This window comes from Phaseolus vulgaris, chromosome 9, assembly GCF_051622355.1.
Source record: "Phaseolus vulgaris cultivar YP4 chromosome 9, ASM5162235v1, whole genome shotgun sequence".
NCBI lineage: Eukaryota > Viridiplantae > Streptophyta > Magnoliopsida > Fabales > Fabaceae > Phaseolus > Phaseolus vulgaris.
Genome location: NC_143506.1, coordinates 25,234,146 through 25,261,556, shown reverse-complemented (window position 1 = coordinate 25,261,556; position 27,411 = coordinate 25,234,146). Strand labels below are relative to the sequence as shown.

General features: G+C 29.7%; 3 protein-coding genes across 3 annotated transcripts; 2 read left to right on the top strand and 1 right to left on the bottom strand.

Moving 5' to 3' along the window:
• The first annotated feature begins 3,632 nt into the window (after positions 1-3,632).
• On the top strand, positions 3,633-9,538 carry LOC137821934 (putative methyltransferase PMT26). The gene is made up of 9 exons (XM_068626742.1): positions 3,633-4,106; positions 4,753-5,837; positions 5,921-6,070; positions 7,123-7,393; positions 7,747-7,857; positions 7,935-8,109; positions 8,230-8,502; positions 8,603-8,797; positions 8,942-9,538. The coding sequence occupies exons 2-9, from the start codon at positions 4,785-4,787 to the stop codon at positions 9,168-9,170; spliced, it is 2,457 nt and encodes an 818-aa protein (XP_068482843.1). The 5' UTR covers positions 3,633-4,106; positions 4,753-4,784; the 3' UTR covers positions 9,171-9,538.
• Positions 9,539-12,158: 2,620 nt separating this feature from the next.
• Positions 12,159-13,082, top strand: LOC137821935 (uncharacterized). Its single transcript, XM_068626743.2, has one exon. The coding sequence runs from the start codon at positions 12,290-12,292 to the stop codon at positions 12,938-12,940; it is 651 nt and encodes a 216-aa protein (XP_068482844.2). The 5' UTR covers positions 12,159-12,289; the 3' UTR covers positions 12,941-13,082.
• An 8,995-nt stretch (positions 13,083-22,077) lies between these two features.
• On the bottom strand, positions 22,078-25,146 carry LOC137823017 (gibberellin 20 oxidase 2). Its single transcript, XM_068628087.2, has 3 exons — positions 24,547-25,146; positions 23,352-23,673; positions 22,078-22,467 (listed from the first exon to the last, which is right to left on the bottom strand). Exons 1-3 carry the CDS (start codon positions 25,110-25,112, stop codon positions 22,195-22,197), a joined length of 1,161 nt encoding a protein of 386 aa, XP_068484188.2. The 5' UTR covers positions 25,113-25,146; the 3' UTR covers positions 22,078-22,194.
• Positions 25,147-27,411: the final 2,265 nt, after the last annotated feature.

The following is a 27,411-nucleotide window of genomic DNA, read 5'->3' as shown; positions in this document are numbered from 1 at the left end:
TATTTTTTATTTACTATAAAATTATACATTAAGTAACGATGATGTAAAAGATTTTTTTTTAAATGAGTTAAGATATAAATTATGTCGATTGGGACAAATAATAATATAAAGGCGAAATTTTACATTTTAAATCTGTCTGTTAGTCTGGCATACTCTGTCGGTTGGGAATGAACCTGTTATATTGTGTTAGCTCTAAAATACTATTTCTAATATAAATTTAAGTATTAATTGAAATATATTTAAATCTATAAAATTATAAAAGAATAGATTAAATTGAAAATGAAGCTTACTAAAATATATGATATTTAATAAAAAATAAAAAATATTAAGTGTACTAAAAAATATATTGGAATAAAGCGAATATAAAGTTGTTCTAATTTACAACGATAAATAAATAAATTTTAAATTATTTAAATAATTTGTTAGAGAAACATTTTTTTTATTTGCATTTTGTAACAAGTGATAATAATCTACAACTAAGGCTCATAAAAAAAAATTAAAAAAACAACAAGCTAATTAAGTTTGCAGCATATATTATACAAACATTGACTGGAATACATCTTGATTTAATTATTAGGGATATTTTATCTACTAAATTTACAAAGAACCATCAAAGTTAGGGTTATGATTTATTTCTATATTGACTTTAGGGTAAAAGTATTGATTACATATTTATTATCACATTTAATTAGATGTAGGAGTATCTTTATACAGAAAGGAAAAATATAAAAAAAAAATTATATGTCCTTGTCTTATAGAAGTTACATTAACTTTTATAAGAACCGTGATACGTATAATACACGGTGATATGTATAATATTAAACAATTTATTTAAACATATAATATTTTTATCAATAAAATGCTAAATAAAAATATAAAGGTACAATAATTGTTTGTCCTTTTAAATAACAAATAAGTAAAGGTGATTATGTACATTTTGAAACCTGCCAAACACCTTCCACATATCTATATAATTGCACGAAATTAAAAACATTAAAATGAGTTCCTTTGTTTCATTTCTTTTTATTCGTTTTGATTTTGTTTTACTTTAATATTTTTGTTTCTTTATTTTTCTTATAAGTTAAAATAAATGAATTAATTAAAACATTTAAAAGATGGTCCAAGTATACACAATATATAAAAGACCAAGACATTTTTTTCCTTTAAAGTTAATAATTCATATTTTTAGAACAACTTTTCCTTCACTTCATTGATATGTTAAACATTCTAACCTAGTTCTCTATCATAAATTTATAACCATAACTAAATTATGCATATTAATTTTTTTCTCATATATATATATATATATATTTTTTTTGATATATGAGTAAAATAATAAATAATATAATAAACAATTGATTTCAGTTTGATATTAGCAAATTTTGAAGTATAAAACTACAAATCAAATCAAACTACTTAATTATGAAAAGATCCAAAAAGATGATTTTAATTTATTAGCAATCTTTTGTCCTTTTTCTTAAGTTTAGGAGTCTATTTATAATTAATCATTAGATTCAAATTGGCCTTGTAATTCCCAATTATTCTATATCTGATTTATCTTGATTTTTATCATTATTACTTTTGTTTAAAAGGAGTTACTTTGGATAAAATCCTATTATTAGTCTTGCTTTACTTCTTTTATAGCATTTAATAATGAAATGAGTTTTGATTGATTGTTGGGGAAATTATCAAAGATTTTTGGTTTAGTGTTTATGATTTGTTAATATTTATTATTTCCTTAAACCAATGTGATGAGGAGTCAACCAAAGAAATAGACACAGTTTCCATAAGCAGGGATAAATTAAGACATCAATGTTAAAACATGAGCATTATGTTCATACAAAATGTTTGATAACTAATCTTTTTCTGAAAGGATCCTTCCAACTTATGTTATCATTAATGTATTTAATGTTAGTTTGACTAGAAGTTCAATGTTAACGTTTGTATCTCTTTTCCATATGTCGATCATGAAAATATTGTTGCTCACCTGTGGGGTCTAAATTAAAATACTATATTAAACCATTTCTTATCAGTGACATTTCATGAAGGACCACTCATTAGTTCTAATGAGTTTTACCTCCCAAATGGAGTCATGAAGATTTTCCATCAATTAACTAGTCCAGTTACCATTGTAGATTCCAAGCTTCATAATCTATTCAGGTACCACAACTTTGTCTTGTCTAATGTAGCAGCAAAAGCAATGGATCAGTCTTTTCCAGAAATTGGTAACCAAAGATCCCAAAAATGAAATGTTATGATCCATTGGCTGGGACGAATTGGATACTGCACAATTAAGGCAATTGTTTAAATTTTTTAATATATATTTAATTTGTATTAAGAAAAAATTGCTATTAAAAAATAACACTTATACATAACTTATTTAATTTTAAGATCTCTAATAAATAATAATATTTAAATATTGACATTAATTTAGTCACAAATAATAATGATTTTATAAAAATAATTATCAATGTATTTTTTATTTATATGTCAAAATAAATTATTTGGTCCAATGATACCGGACAAATCTATTCAATCTTATTTACGAACTGGGTTATCAAATTTTATATGTTATTACTGTGTTACTTATGTTTATTATATTTTCTACTGAATTTTTTTTAGCAGTATTGTTATTTTGTTCGAGAATTTGGTGAAGGAAAAAAACTTTTATGTTTTTTTATTGTTGTTATTCTTATAAGGATTGAAATCTTTAAAACTTATACAACAGAAGTAGAATTATAAATAAATACAAATAAAGTTCAAAAGAATTCTACTGTTTCCTTTTTATTTCCTGAAGGCCCACGAATTCATGACTTAAAAATTCAATAAGTAATTAATTAACTGTTTTTCTTTCTTTTTTTTGAAAATTTTCTTCTGTAATATATATATAAAAAAATAAATAAAAATATTTAGTTGACTAAGAATAAAGGATTTTTTTACTAATGTCCTTTTAATTTTTTTTTTACTAATAATGTTATTGGGAGAACTTGTCATCTTATTAGTACTGTACCATATATTTGGAGTTAATGTTTCACTAATAAGGTAGGTCAATACTAAAACAGTTATTATTTTTATTCATTACCAAATTCATTTGAAGTATTTAATGAGGTTAAGAAAAATTAAGAATATAGATAATTGGCTAGGTTTTCATATTAAAAACAAAATTAACTTCACTTAAGAAACCTAATGGGACCACATTTCTATTTAGTTGGTTAGACTGAAGCTCTCACAAGAAAATCATTGCATAAAATGCAGTAAATGGTCATTAAAGATGTCCTTTAATGAATGATTTTGATTAACAACTCTCTCATTATCCTCCTTTTGTAAGAAGGTCACATCATGGAAAAGTATATATTATTATTATAATATTTTTCTATTGGATAAAATAAACTAATAAAAATGATAAATACATATTCCGTAGAATACTTAATTAACACTGCAAGATTAAATTGATGCTAATCACATTGACTCTATGATTATGTCTGATACTTACCAAGTAATTCTTATGTGGTGTTAGCAGAAGAGTTAAAAAGTCAGAAAATTGTAGCAGCATGTTTTCCTCAATTTTAGCCCATAACGCAGATCTCGTTTATCCTACACTGTTTTTACACGACACTGCTTCCACCATAACCGCGTGCTCTTATTCCACACTCTTTATTCACTTCAAACAAAATTTATTTTTTTTCATTTCTTTAATTAGTATTTTATAAATTCTAAAATCTCACTCCCTCCTTTTCCCAAATATATACTTTATTTATTTATTAATTAATAATGAATTTCGTCCACAAATTCTAAAGGAAATAAATTAAGTAAGTTGGGATCGTCATTTGGCAGCAGCTACCAGCTACTAAACTCGCTCTCACTCTGTTATTTAAATCACAAACTCGCTGAAGCTTTCATTTCACACTTCACTTCTCTTCCGTCTCTCCGCACCCGCGATGAACTGATAGGATTTCAGATCTGCTTTTCTTCGCACTCAGATCGCGTTAACCTTTTCGCCTTCTGTGTGTTCACGCGCAACGCGTTTTCTCCTCCGAATAAAACTAATCTTATCTTCTTTCAGTGCTCGTTCGGAGCTGATTCGCTCGCGCGGAATCTTGTTCGGCGTAAGTTTCTTGCCGCGGTCTTGCTTTTGTTAGATCTGTGTGTTTGCTGTTTATTTGAATCGATTTTTCTTGCCTATGCGCCTTGAACATGTCTTCAATTGTTGAAATGTAAAGTATTTATTATATAACGAACACGACGGCCATTTAATGTTTGTTTTGTTTAAGTGATCGTAAGGTAGTTCAATGCATTCAATGTTTCTTACATGTGCTCGTGGCAGGATAATCGTGCTTCAATGTACTGAATGTGTGGTATTCGGCATCTTATTTTGTTTTTACTGTTGTGTCGGTGTTTGATTTTACTGGTTCGTATCATCACATGCGAATGATTCGAAGTGTTGTTCACTCAATGTGAAAACGTTATGATCTGCATGTTTCTTGATGTGGTTTTAGAATCTTGGCTCTGTTTGTTACAGTTTTCTTTCTCCTTTGGTCGGTTTTGTTGATTGATTTTAGGTTTGTTTTGATTTAAATATGGAATGAGGTTTGTATTTTCAAGACATTAAATGCATTTACTTTTTTATTTATTGCTTTCTCAGTTTCTTTACCTGAGGGAGTATTGTCTCTGATTTTGTTTACTAGTCTTGCACAAACAGTTTGGTGTAGTTCTTTTTGAGTGGTGTTTAAATCTTGTTTGGTTCTTGATCAGGTGTAAGTCATCTGTGAATTCCGTCGGACAAGATGGCTTTGGGGAAATATACTAGAGTAGATGGTAGAAGGTCATCGAGTTGGTGTTCCACGGTGACTGTTGTCGTGTTTGTGGCGCTGTGCTTGGTTGGGGTTTGGATGATGACATCATCTTCTGTTGTCCCTGTGAATAACGGAGACGAGGCTCAGGAGACCAAGAATGAAGTGAAAGAACAAACTGATATTAAAGAAGAAGCTGCCATCGAGATTGGCAATAGTAATACTAGGCAGTTTGAAGATAATCCGGGTGATTTGCCTGAGGATGCAACCAAAGGAGATACCAATGTATCCTCTGAAGACAATCCTAACTCGTCAGAAAAACAAGATGAGAAGTTGGAGGAAAATCCTGTACAGAGGTCTTCTGAAGACACAAAGACGGAGGACAAGTCTTCGGAAGACACAACAACTGAAAACGAGGATAAGAAAACCGAGGATGAAGGTTCCAATACAGAAAATGAATCAAACACAGACTCAGCCGAAAATAGTAAAGACAGTGACGAGACTTCCACTAAGGATTCTGATTCTAATGAGAGTGAAAAGAAATTTGAGTCAGATGATAACAATAAGCCTGATACAGATGAGAGTGAGAAGCAGTCTGATAACTCTGATGAAACAACAGATAATAGAATAGAGGAGAAGGTGGAAGAAAATGATAACAAAGAGTCTGATGAAAACTCTAGTGAGAAGAATGACAATACCAAACAGCAGAGTTCAAATGAGGTATACCCTTCTGGGGCTCAATCGGAGCTTCAGGATGAAAGTACAACAGAAACTGGATCTTGGTCAACTCAGGCAGCAGAATCTAAGAGTGAAAAAGAGTCTCAAGAATCCTCCAAGCCAACTGGATACAATTGGAAGGTTTGCAATGTCTCTGCCGGTCCTGATTTTATCCCATGCCTTGACAACTGGAAAGCTATTAGGACTCTCCGAAGTACTAAGCACTATGAACATCGAGAAAGGCACTGTCCTGAAGAACCTCCTACCTGCGTTGTTCCTGTTCCTGAAGGATATAAACGCTCAATTGAGTGGCCCAGAAGCAGAGAGAAGGTAGAAACCAACTTAAATCTTGTTCATTACCAGTCTCTGTCTCCATTTACCTGTCCATAAAATATTAAGTTTTTATCCTGCAGATATGGTATCACAATGTTCCACACACCAAGCTTGCTGAAGTTAAGGGCCACCAGAATTGGGTAAAAGTTACGGGAGAGTACCTTACTTTTCCTGGTGGTGGAACCCAATTTAAACATGGGGCACTTCATTACATTGACTTCATACAAGAGGTAATATAAACATACATACATATACGTGAGTGTGGAATTTGAATTTGTTGCTTTTTAATATTGTGCCCGAAATATGCAGATATGTATGTATGACTCTAGCTGCATGTTCCATAAATTGAAATTAAGTGTTATGTCACAATTGCGATACCAACCAATCATATTCTATCTTTGAGCAAATTTTCATCCAAGATTTAATTTTACATTTTCTATCTGCTTATTTCTTTGTCTCTCCAATTGCCTTATTCTAATATAATTTCAGAAGAAGTAAAACAAAAAAAGATAAGGGAGAATCAGGATACTGTTGTTGTACACCCCACAAATCTCTGAGCTTATGTGCTTTAGTATTTGTGATGCATTCAAACATTTTGAGCAATATAGAGACAACTCGATCCCTAATTTTTCCTGTGCCTGAAAGGGGAAAAACATTTCATAAGTATAAGCCTATAATAATGTTTTGACAACTCTTCAAATCTTGTAAATCTAAGCTTCTGGGAGACATCTCATAAGCAACCAGTGCGAGTCTTACACTCTGATATGATTCATGTACCTTGACGATGTCATAACTATGGTTTTTTTCATCCTTTAGCGAGGGGTTAGTTTGTACTCAAATTGGTAGGAATTGCACATAGGATCCACACCATGAAAGAAACAAATAGTAAGCAAGATAAAAAAAATGGCTGTCTGAGTGTATGATAATGGCAGTTTTAATTTTGATGGAATTAAAAGTTCTGCGATGACTTTATTTGCCAACCACCAACAGGGAAAATTAGGGTACACAGGATGATAAACCTGACCACCACTTTTATGTCTAACCAGGACCAGTTCAATCATCCAGGTAGTTATCTCCTTTTGTGCATTAGGAGACAACCAAAACAGGACACAGATATAGCTATATATTTGATGCTTCAGCCGATATTCTTTATCAATAGTAGAAGTTATGCTATATATTATGAGAAGTTCTAATGCTTTCGTCCTAAAATTTGTCTTGGTTTTAATAGTTTGTTTACTTGATTTTATTCAGCATTTCATCTAATAGGGTTTTTGTGATATAGACTGTACCTGACATTGCTTGGGGCAAACGCACGCGTGTTATACTAGATGTTGGATGTGGTGTTGCCAGCTTCGGAGGTTTTCTCTTTGAAAGAGATGTACTGGCAATGTCATTAGCTCCCAAGGATGAACATGAAGCTCAGGTACAGTTCGCACTTGAAAGGGGGATTCCCGCTATATCTGCTGTGATGGGCACAAAGAGGCTTCCCTTCCCTGGGAAAGTATTTGATGCAGTTCATTGTGCACGATGTAGAGTTCCGTGGCATATAGAAGGTATTCCCTTTGCATAACTTCTATTTTGGTCATTTGATGAATTCCTGATATAGTATTTTTCTAAATCATATTCATTTTAGGCTTGTTTAGTTTACAAGAGAACATATAATCTGTATTGATGTAAAATACACGAGTGCAACCGGCTTTTATTTTAGAGGATTTTATTGGTGGTGGAGATTATTATTGTTATTAAGAGAAAAGGAGACTTTTGATGAAGTGCAGTTGTTTTTCAATACACAAGGAGGCCAACAATTACAAGAATCACCAATATCCCTATTACTGTAAATTAAAACATTTGAGTAGTGTATTTACGTTACATACACTTTCCAATAATTATTATTGTCCAACTGCAGGTGGTAAACTTCTTTTGGAGCTGAATAGAGTATTGCGACCTGGTGGTTTTTTTGTATGGTCTGCTACTCCTATCTATCAGAAGCTCCCTGAAGATGTTGAAATATGGAATGGTAAGTTAGAGTTTGTCTGACATTCTTATGTACTTTTAGGGTGTTTTAATCCTGACATATTTTGAGCTTATTTGCAGCCATGAAGTCACTAACAAAAGCAATATGCTGGGAACTTGTTTCAATCAGCAAGGATCAAGTAAATGGAGTAGGTGTAGCCGTATACAGGAAGCCAAGTTCTAATGAGTGTTACGAGCAACGTTCGAAGAATGAGCCTCCGCTGTGTCAAGACTCTGATGATCCTAATGCAGCATGGTATTTTTTCATTAACGGACTCTTATTTTCCAGCCAAAACAGTATTGTGCCTGCTAAGCTTTGATAATATTGTAGTATTATAACATAAACATATGCAGTCTAATCCCTTCGGTGTGACAGGAACGTTAAATTGAAAGCTTGCATACACAAAGCGCCAGTTAGTTCAACGGAACGAGGATCAAAATTGCCAGCGAAGTGGCCAGCCAGACTGACCAAAGTTCCGTATTGGTTGTTGAGTTCCCAAGTTGGAGTTTATGGAAAGCCAGCCCCTGAAGATTTCAGTGCTGATTATGAACACTGGAAACGCGTAGTGTCCAAGTCTTATCTAAATGGCATGGGAATTCAATGGTCCAATGTTCGCAATGTCATGGATATGAGATCTATCTATGGAGGGTGAGCAAAAGTCACTGACTGTGTCGAATGTTACTCATTAGTTATATTCACCTGCTAATATGTTATTTGTTTTACATCTTTCACTGTTTGTGGTTTCCAGATTTGCTGCAGCTTTGAGAGATTTGAATGTTTGGGTCATGAATGTGGTTTCAATAGACTCCCCAGACACCCTTCCCATTATTTATGAACGAGGCCTCTTCGGTATATATCATGATTGGTGCGAATCATTTAGCACCTATCCTAGAACCTATGATCTTCTCCATGCCGATCATCTGTTTTCAAGGCTTCAGAAAAGGTGCAAATAACTACTACTACGTTTTAAAATTTTCTTCAGGGTCTTCTGTAATTGTTAATTTAACGTTACCACCAAATTAGTTATAAATCTTAGTTTAATCTATTACACTGGTGTTGCTAATGCTTGTTGGTCACACTCATACAGGTGCAATTTGGCTGCTGTATTGGCTGAGGCTGATCGGATTCTTAGGCCAGAAGGAAAACTTATTGTTCGTGACACTGTTGAGATCATTGAAGAGGTTGAGAGCATGGTAAGGTCTTTGCAGTGGAAGGTTCGCATGACTTACTCCAAGGATAAGGAGGGCTTGTTATGTGTGCAGAAGTCCATGTGGCGACCTAAGGAACAGGAGAAGCTCGAGTATGCTATCCTTTAAGCATGGACAAGATCCCAAAATTCTTGGGTTTTTTGGCCTCTCGAAATTCTTATGTAAACTCTACTTCCACTACGACTCATGTATCATGTTAGTTAGAAATCTATGTATTCTTCTCTGTCCTGCTGGGTATTAATTTTGATGTTCCCCCATTTATATTTATAGATTTGTGTTGTGTCCTTTGTTGTAACACTGTGCTATAGCGTGGAGGAAATTTTATCACATTCTTGCAAATGTAGAGGCTATTGGCTTATAATAATTATAAGCGTGTAATAGTTGAGAATTTGGAATATTCACTTCATCTGAAATCTGTAGCTATATTACTCTCCAACGGTCAGCCAATGATTTAGTCTATATATTAAAATTCAATAGTTTTTAAGTGTACCATAATACATTATTATTCATTCTGTATTACGAATATAGTTCTTTTGTGGAAGAGATTACCATTCTGAATACTATAAGTTGAATATTATATATTGAAAATTCTACATCTAGAGAGAAATAATATATATATATATATATATATATATATTTTGTATAGAGTAATTTTTAAAATTGTATTATGACTACTTATAAACTAGTGTATTTCAGTGTTAAGTTGTAAAAAGAAACATTTTCCATGTTGTTAATGAGAGCAAGGTGAGCTGGATAAGAATTTGATGTTCATGATAGGTAGAGATAGAAGGACCCCATAACAAAATGACCCTTATTTGATGTATCATTCATTACTTTCCACGTCTGAATAACATCATATTTCTCTTCAACTTACAAAATAATTTTACATCCCATTTTTGTAACACTAAAAAAAAATATATGAAAGTGTTAAAGTAAATTCCTAATACATGATTAGGACTTATAGAAATACAAATATTTACAATATAAAGTTCAAAAGAACATCCTAAAATTCTTCAGAACTTCTAACGTCTGCTCGTGTACATAGTACAATCATCACAATTCACAAACACAACAAGAAAAACAAGGGTAAGTTAGTGAAAATAAAATTTTATAATATACACAATTAAATCAAAAGAGAAAACCAAATTACAAGGATCAATTTCTCAATTATTCAATCTTCTTCAAATCTCAACATAAAACAATTACATGAATCTACACATTCAGGATATTCAACAAACAGAATAACACCTGACGCCTTCCAAAAGATCCGTATTAAGTAAGTATTACCAAAGACTAACACCTGATTAAAAGATTACCAGTGAATCCAATTGAAAGGATCAAGGTAAGTTCAATAAAACTCAAGTCGTGCATCTCATATGTCATGGTGTGCATGGACTCCCCATCAGCTTCTCACCACCTGATATCTTAGTTTATGTGACTTAGATTATCAGTGAAATTTGGAGTGAAGCTTGGAGATCTCTATTACCACATAACATCAATACTTAATACACAACAAACATCAGTCTATACATTATCCCAAATGTTATGTATGAATTCAATTTCATACCATTTTCATCATACAATATCCTTCAAAATGTGATCCACAACATTCAAAAGTCTATTTAACATAACAAACAACACTTAAATACTAAACCATCAAAATCTAATATTTTTACAGGTTTAAATAATATATAAACAAACAACACAATATATAAACATACAACATCCTGCAAGAGAAAATAAATATTGGGACTACGTCTCCTCCACATCGAGATCTTCTTAAATTTAGCTTCAAGATTTAAAAGTGTAATGCAAATTATCCAAACAGAACAAAAATTCAGTATATAATAAAATAAGTCGAGAAGATTACTCTTCTCAATTGACCCTTATTAAGATTGATGACTAAATATTATGGAAAAATAAAGAACAAAAGATCTTTACACAAAAAATGAACTTACTTTATTTGAAAATCTGATCAGGTAAAAATGCTTCTAAACTCTTTAGCTATAACTTGGTATAGTCAAAATTAAGAGAGAAAGGAGAGAAGAGAATATGAAGAGAGAAGAGAAAGGAAAACTGGGGAGTTAGTTTTTAACGTTGTTACAATTTCCATTATAAATCTCCAAATATTTAGGTAAAAGTAAAGATTTAACTGGAAAATGTTTTTGAAGCACTAAGGGTGATTTGTTTGACTAAAAGAACTTGATCGACGAACTAGAAAAAGAGAGTCAATAGGATGTAGTTTAATTAGTTATGAATTTTTAATAAAAAAATGAAGCTTTTGTAATTTTATATTTGGATACAACACCAATTGAATTCCTGGAATGTACAACTGTGACATTTCTCTAAAAATATTTTTTTAAAGTCTCTTAAAATATAATTTATCAATTAATTTTAGTTTGAAACTTAGAAAATAGTTTATTTAAATGACAATACTAATATATGTTAAAAAAAATCATATTGTTGATAAATAATAAATTTATAAACTAGAAGAAATGAACTATTTATTAAATTTTAATTGAAGATTGGAAATTTATAAAATTTCATATTATTTAAACTTATTTCATATCTCCTTCAGATTCATATATATATATATATATATATATATATATATATATATATGTCTGTATGTATGTATTAAATTATGAATAAATTATAAATTTTTATTAGAGTTCGATTAATTAATTTTCATAAAAATGATCATAAATAATCAGGCTGAATAAACTATTTATGAAAACTGGTATAATTAGCCATTTATTTAATTTTTAAAATAAATATTTAATTAAAACTTGGTTAATGAACATTTCAGTAAAGTTTAATATTAAAATTTTAATTATTTTAATAATTAAGAAGTAAAGCTTAATGAAATTTATAAAAATTCAAAATAATAAGTATCTTTTACAGGAAATAATGTTTAGGAGCGTTTTATGTGGGGGAAAGAATATTACTGTGAGGTAAGGTGTATTGCATGTGGTGTGGGTGATATGATTTTGATTTGGTGGATTAAGTGGTTGCAGTTACATGAAGTGGTCCTGATGAAGATCAAGAGCGAGTCGAATGGGTTTCGGTTTTACAAATGAAAATCAAGGGTATATATTGAACTCCCTTCTCACTTGCCTATTTGTGTGGTCTCTCCTCTTTCATTCTATTCTATCTATACAACCTCTCTTATCTCCAAAAACCCTCATACACACACGTACCTTCCTTCCTTCCTCCAATAGAGGCACATGGAAGATGAAAGCCACACCAATCTCCCAAACGCCTTCATCACAGCAAGCCCTGAAAGCCCTTCCTTAAAGCCATCCAATAACACCACCACCACCACTAACCACCATCACAACAACAACAACAAAGAACAAGATCGCTTTCTCCCTATCGCCAACGTCGGAAGAATAATGAAAAAGGCCATCCCTGGCAATGGCAAAATCTCAAAGGATGCAAAGGAAACAGTTCAAGAGTGTGTCTCTGAGTTCATCAGCTTTGTCACAGGCGAAGCCTCGGACAAATGCCAGAGGGAAAAGAGAAAGACCATCAATGGAGATGACATCATTTGGGCCATCACAACCCTGGGATTTGAGGACTATGTCGACCCTCTAAAATCCTATCTCCAAAAATATAAAGAGATCGAAGGAGAGAAGCTTAACATTCCTAAGCAACAACGTTCTGAACAAAGGCTTCATCATCAACACCAAAATCCCCACCAAGATCAAAATAATAACAACAACAATCTAAGTAGTAGTGTATATTCCTCTCCAACTCTTCTTTCTCAGCCATCTTACGTACCCACGGATCAACTGTTTTCCCTACCATTCTCCCCAAATTCCCTTCAGAAACAGTTACAGCCGCAAGACCAGATCGATTCTGTGGGGCAATGGTAAGAGGCTAATTCAACCACTGCTGCCACAATTTTCTCATCTTTCACTCATCACACTTTCGTACGTAGTTTATATATGCGTGTATATGGAAATAACGCTGTTTTTTTTTTTTTTTGTATTCGCGTGTCTGGGTTGTGTCATCTATCTTGTTTTTGTTATTTGAAAGATGATACTTGGACAAATATTTGAGTTAATAAAGAGAAAGATGTATATATACATCAATTTTCAAATAATTGTATAGGTCCAATTTTGTATTTTTAAATATAAATAAAAAAGAACTTTAGAAACAAAGCTAGGATTATTATTAATATGAGGACATCTCTCATTTTGTGTTTGGGTTGTGTTGGTAGGGGATGTGTGAGGATTTGAAAAAGTGGATGTGGAGTGATTTGAGAGAAAGTGAAGAGAATGAAGTTGTTTGGATTGATTATGTTAAAGTGAATTTTTGTGATCAAAGTTTATTGAAGTGTGTAACTATGATGATTGTGAGATTTTTTTTTTCTAAATGTGTAAAATGTAAGTTTATAAACTTTAAAAATATTTGAATAATAAAATATGAAGTAATTTTTGAGTGTAAATTTGAGTTAATTAAAATTTTGCAAATTATTTCTGATACAGTTGAATAATTATTTTCAAAAAAATATTACTTAACTTTGTTGAAACATTGAAAGTTGTCATAAAAATAATATTTTTTAAGTATATATAAATTTATCATTATATTTAAAATAATTTAAAAAAATATTTATTTTTTTTGTATATTTTAATTGTTTATAATTAAAATATTATTTTTGGAACTGTGTAAGAGGAGACTTTTAAAAAAAATAAAAATTACATGTAAATTGTGAGCAAATACAAAATTGTCATTTGTATTAAAAATAAAATTTTAATATTTATAATTATAAACTCTCACGTTATTTTTGAGGGTATGCACAAGTGTTTTCCTAACATGTACCTTCACATTTCTTCACAATTATGTGAGGAAGCCTCGAAAGTGTTCTCCCTCAAATTTGCATCTCTCCTTTCTTGCACATGACCCAGTTTTGTTCCCGCTATTCCTTACTCGTGAATAGTAAATGTTTGAAAGCAAACATAATATTAGTGTGTATTTAATTGGAGGAGGAGATGTGTTTTCTCCCACTTTTCCTTTTTTTAAGATTTGAGAAAATGTTGAAGTGATTTGAGAGAAAAATAAGAAGAAAATAAAATTATTTGGATTAAGGTATATTAAAGTGAATTTATAAAAAAATTTATTAAGTTTGTGAGTGACGTGACTATTGAAAAAAGTTTGAAAATTTTTAAAAACATAAAAATGTAAGTTTACAATTTTTCTTTTTTTAAAAATATTTAAATAATAACTTAATAATAAAAGTTTATTTATTTATATATTTATTATTAATATCTTTTTTTTAAATAAAATATATTTATTTATATAAAATAAATAAATTTATATAATAATAATATAACATAAATAAATAAATTTTTATTTTTATTAACTATTATTATTGATAATATTATTTAACATTTGATACAAATAAAATTACAATAAAATTATTATTATTTAATAAATTTATTTAATTATTATTAATTTATATTTATTATCATTATCATTATTTTAAAAAATTGTTTTAATTAATATTATCAATTTCATAATTGTTTTAAATATTATTATTATTATAAATATATTTATAATAATATTATAAAATTTATATACATAATCAATCGATTATGCAATGTATAATCGATTATATGTAAATTGTATAATCTATGTTATAGAATTATATACATAATTATATATAAATTTTATGATATAATTAAATATTTTATTTTATTTTTGTTAATATATAATATTTTTATTTTATTATAAATATATATAATGTTTTACTTTTATTATAAATATATTTAATATTTTTATTTTGTAATATAATTTATCATTATATATAATTTATGTTATATTTTTTGGTAAAGTAATAAATGTAAAAAATATACTATTTATATAGTTTTCTTTGTAAATTATGGGACACGTGAGGATGGATAAATATGGTTTCTTTGCATTTTTGTGTCCCTATATCCACGATGATATCATTGAATGCTAACAAAATAATCTTCACCATTTTACCTGGGTTAACAGTTTTCTTCGTGATCCAAAGACAAGTTTAACGACATGACGTAAGATAAAACTATTTTAACACCTTACATATTTTCTTACATCTATTTAATAAATTAAATTATTGAATTAAAATATAAATTAAATTATAAAATAATAAAATAATAAAAATAGTTGTTAATCGAGGAAGTATAAAGTTTGAAGAGTATCAAACTATCATTTTCCATAGAATTTTGTCATCTTATCATGATTTTAATAAAACATCTTATATTAACTAAAATAAATATAAGTATAACTAATAGTCAATTTTTAAATTTGGTATTAATTACCATGTTTCTATCATGGTCTTTGTTATACAATGTTTATTATTATTTAGTTATTTCTTTACTCTTTTGTTATATAATATTTTTATTATTATTTTTTTAATGGTTTGATTCATTTGATTTTAATCAAAATCATTTAAATTCTTGAGATATTTTTTTTAATATTTATAAAAATAAGAGATATTATAATTATCGTAAAATTTATATTTACAGCTTAGATGGATGGCAATGACTTAGATTTACAGCTTTGAAAAAAAAAAAATTATCAGTCAAAACTTAAGAGCAATAATGGCTTCTCTGAAAGTAGGATGCTTTCCAAAATCTTTTGACAATGTGTTGGATTTTTATTAAACCAATAACAAAGCTTTGCAAATTTATTTTTTTAGTAAATAATTTATAAAAAAAATTGTATGTAACATTTATATGTAATGAATGTTTTCCTCTACCTACAAATGAAAGTTAACATTATATACAAATTTCATCCTTCAAAAAATTTCCCATCTCAATGCTTTAACCTTACATATGATTTTTTTTACGGATTTTTTTTATCAAAAAAAATAAAAATATGAACAATTTCAGGAGTGATTCAACCCTTAAACAGAAAAATAATCCTTAACCTCCCCCAAACAAGCCAAAACCCTCCATCTGACTACTAATAAAACACCCGACAAACCTCGAAAACTAACTATAGTGCTAACCAACAAGGTAATACATAAAGTAACCAACCTCATACAAACCAAATGATCAATGCACCAGTCAGAATAAGAGAAAAAAATAGAGTGTGACTTGGAAGTAATCCTAGACCAAACATTTACTTGAATAATGGCGAACAATTCTAGTACATCAACCACACCCCCTTTTAAAATGACATTATTCATGTGCTTCCAAATCTCACTTACTACTACAATCCAAATCGCTCCCCAAATGTCATTAACTGAATCAATAGCATTATTAATCCTAAACTGAAAAAAATTTAACAGTGGATCATTGTGAATCACGGACGTCACTCCAAGCCAAGCAAAGCATTAACTCCAAACGATCCAAGCTATTCTGCACTCAAAATACAAGTGACAACAAGACTCCTCCTCCACCTCACAAAAATTACACAAAAGACTTTCGACCGCAATCCCACGTCTTTCCAAATTGACCCTATTAGCAATCTTATTTTCCAGCACCCTCCAAGCCGAGACAAGTGCAAAAAGCAAAACTTTACTCCTCCAAAACTTTTTGTACACATCCTTAAACAATTATAGGCAGATTTAACCATATAAGTTGGAAACTATACATCATTCCAAACCCAACTATCCTCCTTTTACAAGTCAAATTTCAACTCTTGAAATACCTGGAAAAAATGACTCACCAGATGTTTTTCCCATTAAAAAAAATTCCTTCTCCAAGCTAGGTGTCAATCTCAAACACCATTAGTCCAGACCTCAAGCTCAACCACCTCAACAACTTTGAAAGAGCTCAAGGAGAACAACCTCGGATAAACACTCTTCAAAGCCCCACAACCTGCCCAACTGTCCTCCCGTAAAGAAATTTCCTCTCCATTGTCAATCTTCCACTTGAAAGCATCTTCAAAATTCCTTCCACAACCCTCCAAACCTCAAATCTCCTTCAAATCTTTCCACGAGAGAGAGACCCTACTATTTTTCCGGCCTCTGCCAAACTTATTCAACCTTCGTATTTGGATTCAAGAATCTTTTTCCACAAACCGCCCTTATCTGTCCCCAAACGCCAAATCCATTTGCCTAGTAAAGTTGTGTTAAAAACCCTTCAATCCAATACTCTGAGGCCACCGGCCTCGCGTGGCTCACAAACCTTATTCCAAGAAACTCAGACAATCTTTCTCCCATCAGAATCCCACCCCCCATAGGAAATTCCTTTGAATCCTCACTATCTCGTTTGCCACCACGGAGGGAATTTTGAATAAAGATAGATAAAATAACGAAATAGAAAAAAGTACAGACTTAATCAAACAGATCCTCTCAGCCATTAACAAGAACCTATCTTTCCACCTGCACAATCTAGCCTTTAGTCTTTCAACCACACCACCCCAAAACGCACCTCTCTTAAGAAACCCCCTACCAACATACCCAAATAAACAAAAAGGGTTACCATCACATCACAGTTAAGAATCGTCGCAAAACGCTAGATTGTTGGCTGGTCAATCCCCAACCTACCAATCTTTCTTCAAAAAATTCACCTTAAACCCATAAGAGAGTTCAAAGCAGTTCAAATCCACCTTGATATTAAAGACGCTTTTAGTGTTAGCTTCGTAGAAGAATAATGTATTGTCAGGGTACTCTAACATGTTTACCTTCACTTTCTTCTTTCTGATCTCCAAGCTATCAATCAAGTTTTTCTCAATTGTCATCCTTGACACACCTGTCAAGTCTTCTGCCACAATAAGAAACAAAAAAAGGAGTTAACGAATCACCTTGACGAAGTCCCTTCTTAGGAAAGAAATCCTTAGTTTGTACCATTCTCAAGTATTAACAGTGAAGTTAATTCTAAACAACACTTAATCCAATGAATCCATTTACCACAAAAATCAATCATTTCTAACGTATAAAAAATAAACTCCCAACTGACAGAGTCATAAGCCTTCTCATAATCAACTTTAAAGAAAACACAATTTCTCTTCTTTCTCTTCATTTCTTCCAAAACTGCATTAGCCACTATACACTATTTAACAGACCCCTCCTTTCAAGAAAAGCCGACTATCTAAAATGCTTTTGCTTATTACTTTAATACAAATTTTGACTTCTCTTGAAACACCTTCAGTGGCTTCTACATGTACAGGATAGGTTCAAGAACCATCTATCCAATAATATTTTCGAAAAATGTAATTATTATTTTAGGAGTGATTTGCAGACTAAGTGATCTATATTCTAAATTATGCAGCGTAATCTGGATTATAGTTCAGATTATATGATATATAATTACATTATATAATATTAAACTATATTATGGATTACATAGTATATAGATTACTGAATATATATGGATTTTGTAATTCATAGATATTCTAAATTACATTAAAAAACACATAAAAAAAATATCCTAAATAAATAACATTAAAAAGATAAAAATAAATACAGAAAAGAAAAAACTATATCAAAGAACATAAGTTTAGGCTATTTTTAATTAATATCCTTTTCATATGTGCCTCTAATAGTTTTTAAGTAAATTGTTTTAACTGTTGTTTCTATATATATAAAAAAGTTGTTCAAGACAAATCTCCACTTTTATGATAGTTTCAAAACACATATATTGGATCATAAACATATCATTACCAAAAATGAAATAAAAACCTAAAATATTAGAGTGTTATTTATCTTTATTTTCTAATTTTAAAAAAATAGAATTATTGATTCAACATGCTAATTTGTCTTGACATAACACGAGCCAACTATTTATGATAAATTCTTTTGTACCTTTCTTTAGACATTCTTCTTACACCTTTATATATATATATATATATATATATTATTTATTTTTTATTTTAATTCTAAAAATACTATTCTGAATATGTTGGGGAGTGTGATGTCTTTTTCTTCATTTTCAAGTGATGATAGTTGTTTATGGTAGTTGTTTGTGGTTGGTGGTGAATATTGGTGGTTGAGATAAGTTGAGTTGTTCTTTCGGGTGGTGACTTTGTTTTTATTTGTTTATTTATTTTTTTGGAAGCCATAAAACTCAAAAAATAAAACTAGTGAGATGCAAAAATAAAGTACAAAACTAAAAAAAAAAAAAAATATTTGTACTAGGGAGTGTCAAATACAACATATATTCTTGTCAACCCTTTCATTATAAAAGTAAATTTTGGAAATGAAAATTTAGAAGAGAACAAAAAATCTAAAATAACTTTTCCATAACAACTACTATACCTTCCAGAATCTAGAACAACTATTTTGACTTTCGAAATTTGATTTTTGAAATTGATGGGGTGCATGAAGAAAGTTGAGGGAATATAGAAAGAAACACCATTTTTATTATTATGCGGGGTTGACCCGACCCGTCATTGGCTTTCACAATTGCGGATTATATATGATGAGTCTAAGTGGGTCAACAAGCTAAAATAGTGAGTTTGTCTTGCATTTTTCATAACGGACTCGCTCTACATTGTCATCCCTACTATTTCGTTAATAAATATTTGTTTTTTAATATATTTAAAAATAATTAGTAGGCATAATTCATAACACTTTATATATAAGTTTGTTTTTTTAAAAAAACTCACCAATAATAAAAAATATAATATTTTTAAAGTGAGTGTTCCATAATATATTAAAAATAATTATGAAAGAGACTTTTAAAAATATTTTATATATAAATGCTACTGAAAAAATCCCCTAACCGAGATAGTAGATTGAGGCTTTTCCTTCCTGCATCTCTATAATTACTAACTTTACTCCATATTAAGGGAAAAGACTAATATAGCCTCCATTGTTCTATCATGCAGTGATTGCCATAATTGTAGCCGCTTCTGCTACCACTGCACCTCTAACTACACCTCTATTCTCTACAGCCCATGCACTCTTTAAAATGAAGAAGAAGAAGAAAAAAAGAGAGAGAGAGAGTTGTTATGAAAGCTCGTTCAGAAAGGTATTAGATATGTTTTGAAAAACTTGTTCTGAAAATTTTATTTTGAAATGTCTCTTATATATTCTAAAAAGTTTGTTATGAAAATTTTGTTCCTGATAACTCATTTCAGAATGTATTTCATATATTATTGAAATCCTATTATGTAAATTATGTTCTAAAAATTTCAGAAAACTTGTTCTAAAAGATTTTCAGGATAAGTATTCTGTAAGTCACCTTTACAAAGAGTAAAATAGTCATTTTAAAAAATTATGTGGGTGCAGTTAAAAATTATTTTGCTGCACAAAAAAATCCATGAATACATGAGCCCAACCCACCTAAGACAGGTCCATCTACAAAACCTACACCCATAGCCCAATTAAAGGAATAAACAATCCTATTCACCATACACTCATTTTAGACTGCTTTCTACACCTTCATACTTTCTTGTGCCACTCATATAAATTTTTGTATTTCAAAAATATCATTTTTTTTAATATTTTGGATTATGTAATCTGGAAGTCTTTTGTAATTAGCTTTCGAATTATGTAATTCAGAAGCCATTTGTGATTAGCTTCCGTGTTACATAATCCGAAAGTTTTTTCTATACATGAGATTAACTTTTGGATTATGTAATTTGGAAGTCCTTTTTTCAGATACTTTCGGATTACATAATTCATAAGTCTTTTTTGGATTGATATTAGCTTCCAGATTATGTAATCCGAAAGTCTTTTTTCAAATGTGTGATTAGCTTTTGGATTATATAATTCATAGGAACACTTTCAGATCCAAAAACATCTTCCAAATTATGTATTGGGGTGACACAAAAGGATAAAAAAGTAATTTTATATTTTGTATGGGGTGAGACAAAAAGGTAGGAAGGTGTAGGAAGAAATAATCCTCATTTTAAGCCGAATCCTGTTATCTTAAGAAATTCATCCATCAGCTATGGCTAGATCTCGCAATAAAGAGTTCTTTCAATTTGAAAGGTTTTATTTTATTTTTTTATTCATAAACATAGATCTTAAAATAAAATATAAGGCCACCCATTTTAGAAATTTAACCCCCTTTCACTCATAAGATGTTAGTAATCACGAGAAATTGCTATGGATTGTGAGAGTTATATTATACATACTAGTAATATAAATAAAAGGCCACATAATAAAAATAATCGCGATATTACTAAATTCACAACGTTATCGAGACTATATTTCAAAAATATAAGTACTTCTTTTAACACTGATTTTGTGCCCTTCAGACGTACCTAAAGTTTATTTATCAATTGCTAAAAACTATTTTATGCGTGTAAAGCTAAACTTAAATATGATATCTAAAAGATAAAAAATGTGATAAATTGTATATAATTGAAATCAGAGCAAAAAATAAAAGCATTTTATATGTTTTTAAAAAGGCTTAAAAAAAGATAAGCGTTGATCTTTAAGGAATAATAAAAATAAAAGAAACTAATGAGTATCCTTCAGTTTAACATGCAAAGCTAAATAGATTTAGTGAAAACATTCCTGAAATTAAAGGAATTGAATACATTTTTTTAATGTTTTTGGATGTGTAAAGTGGAAAAACAGGACAAGGATTTAATTCTTCTCATCATTTCTATCCTTACCAATATTAATAAACCCTTTACACTCTACACAAATTTGAATGTTGTCATGCTTCCAACCATGCTTAATTTTCATGTATGAAGTGGTGATATATTGACATCTACTATTATCTATATAATCACTTACTAACTACTTATTCAATTATTCATTAAAATGTTATTTATTAATTCAATTATTATTATTATGTTATTATGAAAGGGTTATCAGTTAGATGTATATGAAAACATTATCACAATCAATCTTAAAAAGCTCATTACCATCACAACTTAATGTGAGGAAATCAATAAAGAATGTGTAATGAAGTTACAAGAAGGTAGTCTTGGTGTGATCAAGATAAGAGAATCAATCCTCTTCTTTTTTTTCTTTCTTTTTTAGTTATAGGAATTATGCTATTTTGATGAGGCATAAGTTTATAAGTAGCTCTGGTTGTTATATTATTATGTCATTCAATCATATCATCATAAAACATTGAACTTACCATGTTATTAAGAGAGAACAAAATGTAGATTGAATGAAACCCTGCTAAAAAAGTAAACCATATATTTACTAACACACCAGAAAATAGCATACATGAAACTCTAGAAGAAAGGGTGTTGATATTATTGAAAAGTAAATAATGATTGATAACTAGAAGTTGGAGGAGTTGGAAGATGTTTGCCACTGAAGGAAGCTTTGGAGTGTAGCAGCATCAGCCCTATAGTGATTCTGTGTGAATTCACGCAAATTGGACCATGTAAAATCAGGGTACTTTCTTTCCTCATTTTTGCTTGTCAGAATCTCTGGGGGCTTCACCACTTTGTCCTCTCTTGGACACACAAAGTAAGCCATTGATCTTCTCTCTCTCAATCTGTTCACCACTGCCCTGTGGACACAACTCTTGTATCTCCCATTTGACAGTGCCTACCACACCATTTCATTCAATCACTTCATCTATGCATATGCAATTCATTTTTTCTAACACATTAATGTTAATTTAAAGGAATACAAATTTAGTCTTCCAACAATTTAATGATGGGCCAAACAATGTTACAAATAATCAAATAAAAAACTTTTGAGGCCTGTCACAAAATTGCCTAATAGTTGTTCGACTATTCTCGTCAAGTGGCAAAACTAGAGTACAGAACAGACAAAAGAAAAAAGTGTGAAGACAGTGTTCTTGTATAATTGAGTGTTGATGGTTAAACGTACTACGGATAAAAAAGAGAGAAGAAAAACAAGTGTGATGAGATGCAAAGAGACACTGCAATTGGTTAAAGATTCACATGGTTTAAAAATATGACCAATATATAAGTGGTGGTGGTGTAAATTTTAGTTTATAAATCAATTTTATAAAGCTACACAGATTTATAATTATATAAATCTTAATAGTAATTAATATAAATTAATTTAAATACTAATATTTTTTTAAAATTTTAAAATAATATTTAGTTTAGTTAATATGATGATTAATTATTTTTTATCTTTAAAATTGATTTTTATTTAATGATTTTTTTATAGTTTTCACATAATTATTTTTTCTCACATACTGTCAATCAATATTTTTTTTAATAATATGTGAGAAGCCTAGTGTTTAAAAAAGGAATTGTACATTTATATTATCTTTTAAGTATTTTTATCATATATATATTATTTTGAAACAGAAATTTTATAATTTTAGAAAAAAAGTAATGATTCCTTGTGAATCTAGATGGGAGGTGGTAATAAAGATGCATATATAATATATGCAACAGTGATAATTAAGATGGGAAAAGGGAAAAAGAGAATAGCATAGTTTGCATACGTACCATGAAAGTGTCACCAATGTTTACGACAAAGGCTTCAGCACGAGGGCGAACAGCATGCCATTTGTTATCAACAAAAACTTCTAAGCCTCCAACTTGGTCTTGATGAAGAATTGTGAGTGAGGTTGGATCAGTGTGAGGGCCAGTTCCAAATGTGTGGTTCGCACTGTTGCAAGGTGGATAATAGTTGCACCTCATTATTGACACTCCATCTTCAAAAAATCTTTGATAATGCAAACCATCCACTCCCAAACTTATTCCCAACAGCTCCATTATTACTGAAGATAACTCCTTCATTGCTTCACAGTATTCTTCATACACCCTCCTATTGCAAAAACATAAACCATAATTCCTATTAGCTGTTCATTTCTCTCTCTCTTTTGGCTCATTAACTTCCATATTTCTGCTGCTTTCATTAGCATTCATAATTGTGGCACATCAACCCAACTCACATAGGGCACAGTTGGGTCCTCATCAACTCTATTTTCAGTCAGGAATGATATAATATTTTAAAATAGTAAAATATGAAGTTTGATTGATAACCTTTAATATATAAAATACTATCCAATTTCACACATTATTTTAAAAATACATAAAAAACTATAGGTTTGTATATGATGATAATTGATATGCAGATATTATCTGTTTTTTTGTACAGGTGGCTTGCCAATCTTGTCAAGGATGGTTTTCAATGAGTAGTTGTAATAATTCTCTCTTTTGTTTATTCATTCATAAATAAATTTGTTCAAGAACATAGTGGGGCAAGTAAGAAGCTAATGTAACAAAACCATCTTTGTCATATAGTGAAGGAGAAACATTCACATCATAATCTCTCATGTGTTCTTGTTACCAGATAAAATTTGTTAAAAATATTATCAATTTTTTATGAGTGTTATCTACTTGTTTGATAAACTTTAATCCATGATGACAGAACAATTACTTGTTCTTCTTGTAGAACAGGTAATACATAAAAGAACAAATCAAAGAATGATCTTGAGAATGTATTTGTTGAAGAAAGTGACAAGGTCATGTAAATATCTCATATAGGAGAAATAAAATATCTTCCCATCATGTATAATGTATAATTATGTAACCTTGTCAAACACAAGTTTATGCTGAATGTGTTTTCTTTTCTTCTCTTTTAAGAGTTGTATAAGTAAAATTTTGTACTGATGAAATTGAATGTGGATGATCTTACCCTGTGTGTTGAAGGTCCTGGCCTAAGACAGATTCAAAGTAGTCAACAATCTGGGAATTGGAGAAGCCTTGGTGATGGAAGAGGAAAGAAAATGTCTCTTTCCATGGCAATTTGGAGGAGAAACGATCTGCATGAGCACCAGAGTAGCCAGAGAGTGCACCAGGTTTTCTCTTAGCAGTGAGTTTTTGGCTGATAGGGAGGTTGAAAAGGGTGTCAATTTGATGGTAAGCAGCATCTATGAGATCTGGGTTGACACCATGGTTGATCACTTGGAAGAAGCCATGCTTCAAGCAGGCATGTCTCACAAGCTCTGCAGCATTGGCAATTGCTTTCTCATCACCATTTTTCATGATTCCTAAGTCCACAAGGGGTTCCTTCAACTCTTCTTGTGTGGCCTTAATCAAATCTCCAGAAGGCCAAAAGAACTCTTTGGGCATTTCCCCTTTCATTTGAGGAAAATTTGACTCAAAAGCTAGCACTCCATTCTCTTTTTTGGACTCTTCTGACTGTGATGCAGGGTACAGAACTAGAGTGGAAGCACTTAATTCCATTAGGTTAGGAGACATGTTTGCATACCTTAAAAGCTAGGCTTCTCTATATATTTATATATCTAACTTAGAGGGAAAGAATCATAATGCTGATAGGTGGTGAAGGAAACAAATTATATGTGTTTTCTATATAATTTTTTTTTTTCACCATTGGAGTTAAAGCTAATGATAATTTATATATAAATTGTTTTTTAATTTGTTGATGTGTTTTTTTTAAAAAAATATGGAGTTTCAACTTTCAGTAGATAATTTGTTAAATATAGTGATTGATCTTGATATTAACGAACTTCAGTTTTTAATTATTAATATTTTTTAAAAGTTATTGTCTTTTAATATTTTTTATTTATTTTATTTTTTAAGTAAATATGTAATAATAAAAATTTAAGGGAAAAAAAATCAAATAAAATTGTTTAAAAATTTATATCTAGATTACTAATAGAATTGTCAAACATTATAATTGACTTTTCTTGGTTTGGAAGACCGAATAAGAGATTTATGATATAAATGAAATGTTTGTTAACTATTTTTTTTATATAATAATTGTATAATTTTGTTAAACTTAATTAAATGTTAATAAATTATTGAGAATTTTCTCTTATTATTCTGTAATTTACAATAAAGTTGGCAAGAAAAATTAGGAAAATATTATCTTGTGACTTATAAGAGAAAAAAGCATGTATTCTACTTCACCTAATTATAAAAGAAATTAAAATTATACGAATAAAGTCAAAACAAATTAGTCCAATTCCATAAAATGCAATTACGCCAACTTGCCAAGATAAATCTACAACCTAATTGTAGCAAATCAATGTCATTATAGAGTTTATAACTAAATAATGATAGTGACAACTAACTTTTAATATTTTTCAAATATATCATATTTCATATACCATATAACTGTCATTTTATAATAAACATTGAAGTTGGACCACCTTAATTACTATTGTAAAACTTGTTTCTTAGGTCAAGATATAAGGAATTCAACATAGGTTTCTAGATACTAAACATAAAATGATCACAATTAACTTTTTAATATATTTGGTATAATCATATAAAATTATATTAATAACAATGTGTTCACAAAATGAAAAAAAAAAAGTGCATCATCTTCAACATTTAGATGATATAAATAAGTCATTAGTAAGTTGAGTTTGACATATTAATCTACAATCAATTTTAATCAAGAAGGGAAATTTTGTCCATATGTTCATCCCATCACGTTGAAAGTAGATGGACTGACTCGTCAACTTACACTTTGATTTTATATTTATATATATATATATATATATATATATATATATAATATCAAATTTTATCTTATTAAAATATTATAAACTTTGTCCTGTCTTATTTTGAAGAATGTAAATGTGAAATAAAATTATAATTTAAATTATAAATATTAACAAATTAAACTTTAATTATTAATTATAATTAAATAATTTAACTTGTAAAAGTAGTAACCATTTCAATTTATCATATAAGATGTAATAATCATCCAATTAAAGCTTAAATATTTATAAAAGAATTAAACAAAGGTTGTCAAATAGTGATAGACAGAATATGCTTTCGTACTCAACTTTTAATGAAATTCATTTTTTATATTAAAAAATAATTATATTGGTTCTCGTTCCCCAACTAACAACGTTAACTTTTTGTCTATATTTATATGATATAAAATGACTTTGTCGTGGGAATTTTAAAATACTGAAAGTTGTTAACTTGTGGATTGAAATTATATATTAATGAATAATAGTGATTTGATAAATTTAATAATTTTTTTTAAGATATAAATCCTTTAGAAAACTCTGATATATACAGAGAAGTAAATCTTAAGTTTAATTTAATTTTCTCAAATAAATTTGTAAAATAAGATTTGTGAAAATGGAATTTTATAATATACACAATTAAATTAAAAGAGAAAATCAAATTACACAATCAATTTCTCCATTATTCAATCTTCTTCAAATTCCAATAAAATAAAACATTTACATAGATCTCACATGGATCTACACATCCAGGATATCCAACAAACAACGCCTCTTAGAAGACCTGTATTAAGTAATTAGTCCTACCAGATACTAACACCTGATCCAAATATTAACAGTGAATCCAAGAGAAAGAATCAAGGTAAGCTCAATCAACCTAAGTTGTGCATCTCATATGTCACGGTATGCATGAACTCCCATATCAGTTTCTCACCACCTGATATCTTAGTCTATGTCACTTAGATCATTAGTGAAGATTGGAGATCTTTGTTACCTCATAGACATCAATACTAAATACACAACATCAGTCCATACATTATCCCAAATATGTT

Bases quoted from the DNA above. Each gene is read 5' to 3' on its own strand.
- LOC137821934 (XM_068626742.1), top strand. From the start codon at position 4,785: ATGGCTTTGGGGAAATATACTAGAGTAGATGGTAGAAGGTCATCGAGT. The intron at 8,503-8,602 runs GTGAGCAAAAGT...TGTGGTTTCCAG, and splicing joins ATGAGATCTATCTATGGAGG to ATTTGCTGCAGCTTTGAGAG. The intron at 8,798-8,941 runs GTGCAAATAACT...ACACTCATACAG, and splicing joins TTTTCAAGGCTTCAGAAAAG to GTGCAATTTGGCTGCTGTAT.
- LOC137821935 (XM_068626743.2), top strand. From the start codon at position 12,290: ATGGAAGATGAAAGCCACACCAATCTCCCAAACGCCTTCATCACAGCA.
- LOC137823017 (XM_068628087.2), bottom strand. From the start codon at position 25,112: ATGTCTCCTAACCTAATGGAATTAAGTGCTTCCACTCTAGTTCTGTAC. The intron at 23,674-24,546 runs GTAAGATCATCC...TTTTTGCAATAG, and splicing joins CAGGACCTTCAACACACAGG to GAGGGTGTATGAAGAATACT. The intron at 22,468-23,351 runs GTACGTATGCAA...ATGGTGTGGTAG, and splicing joins ACATTGGTGACACTTTCATG to GCACTGTCAAATGGGAGATA.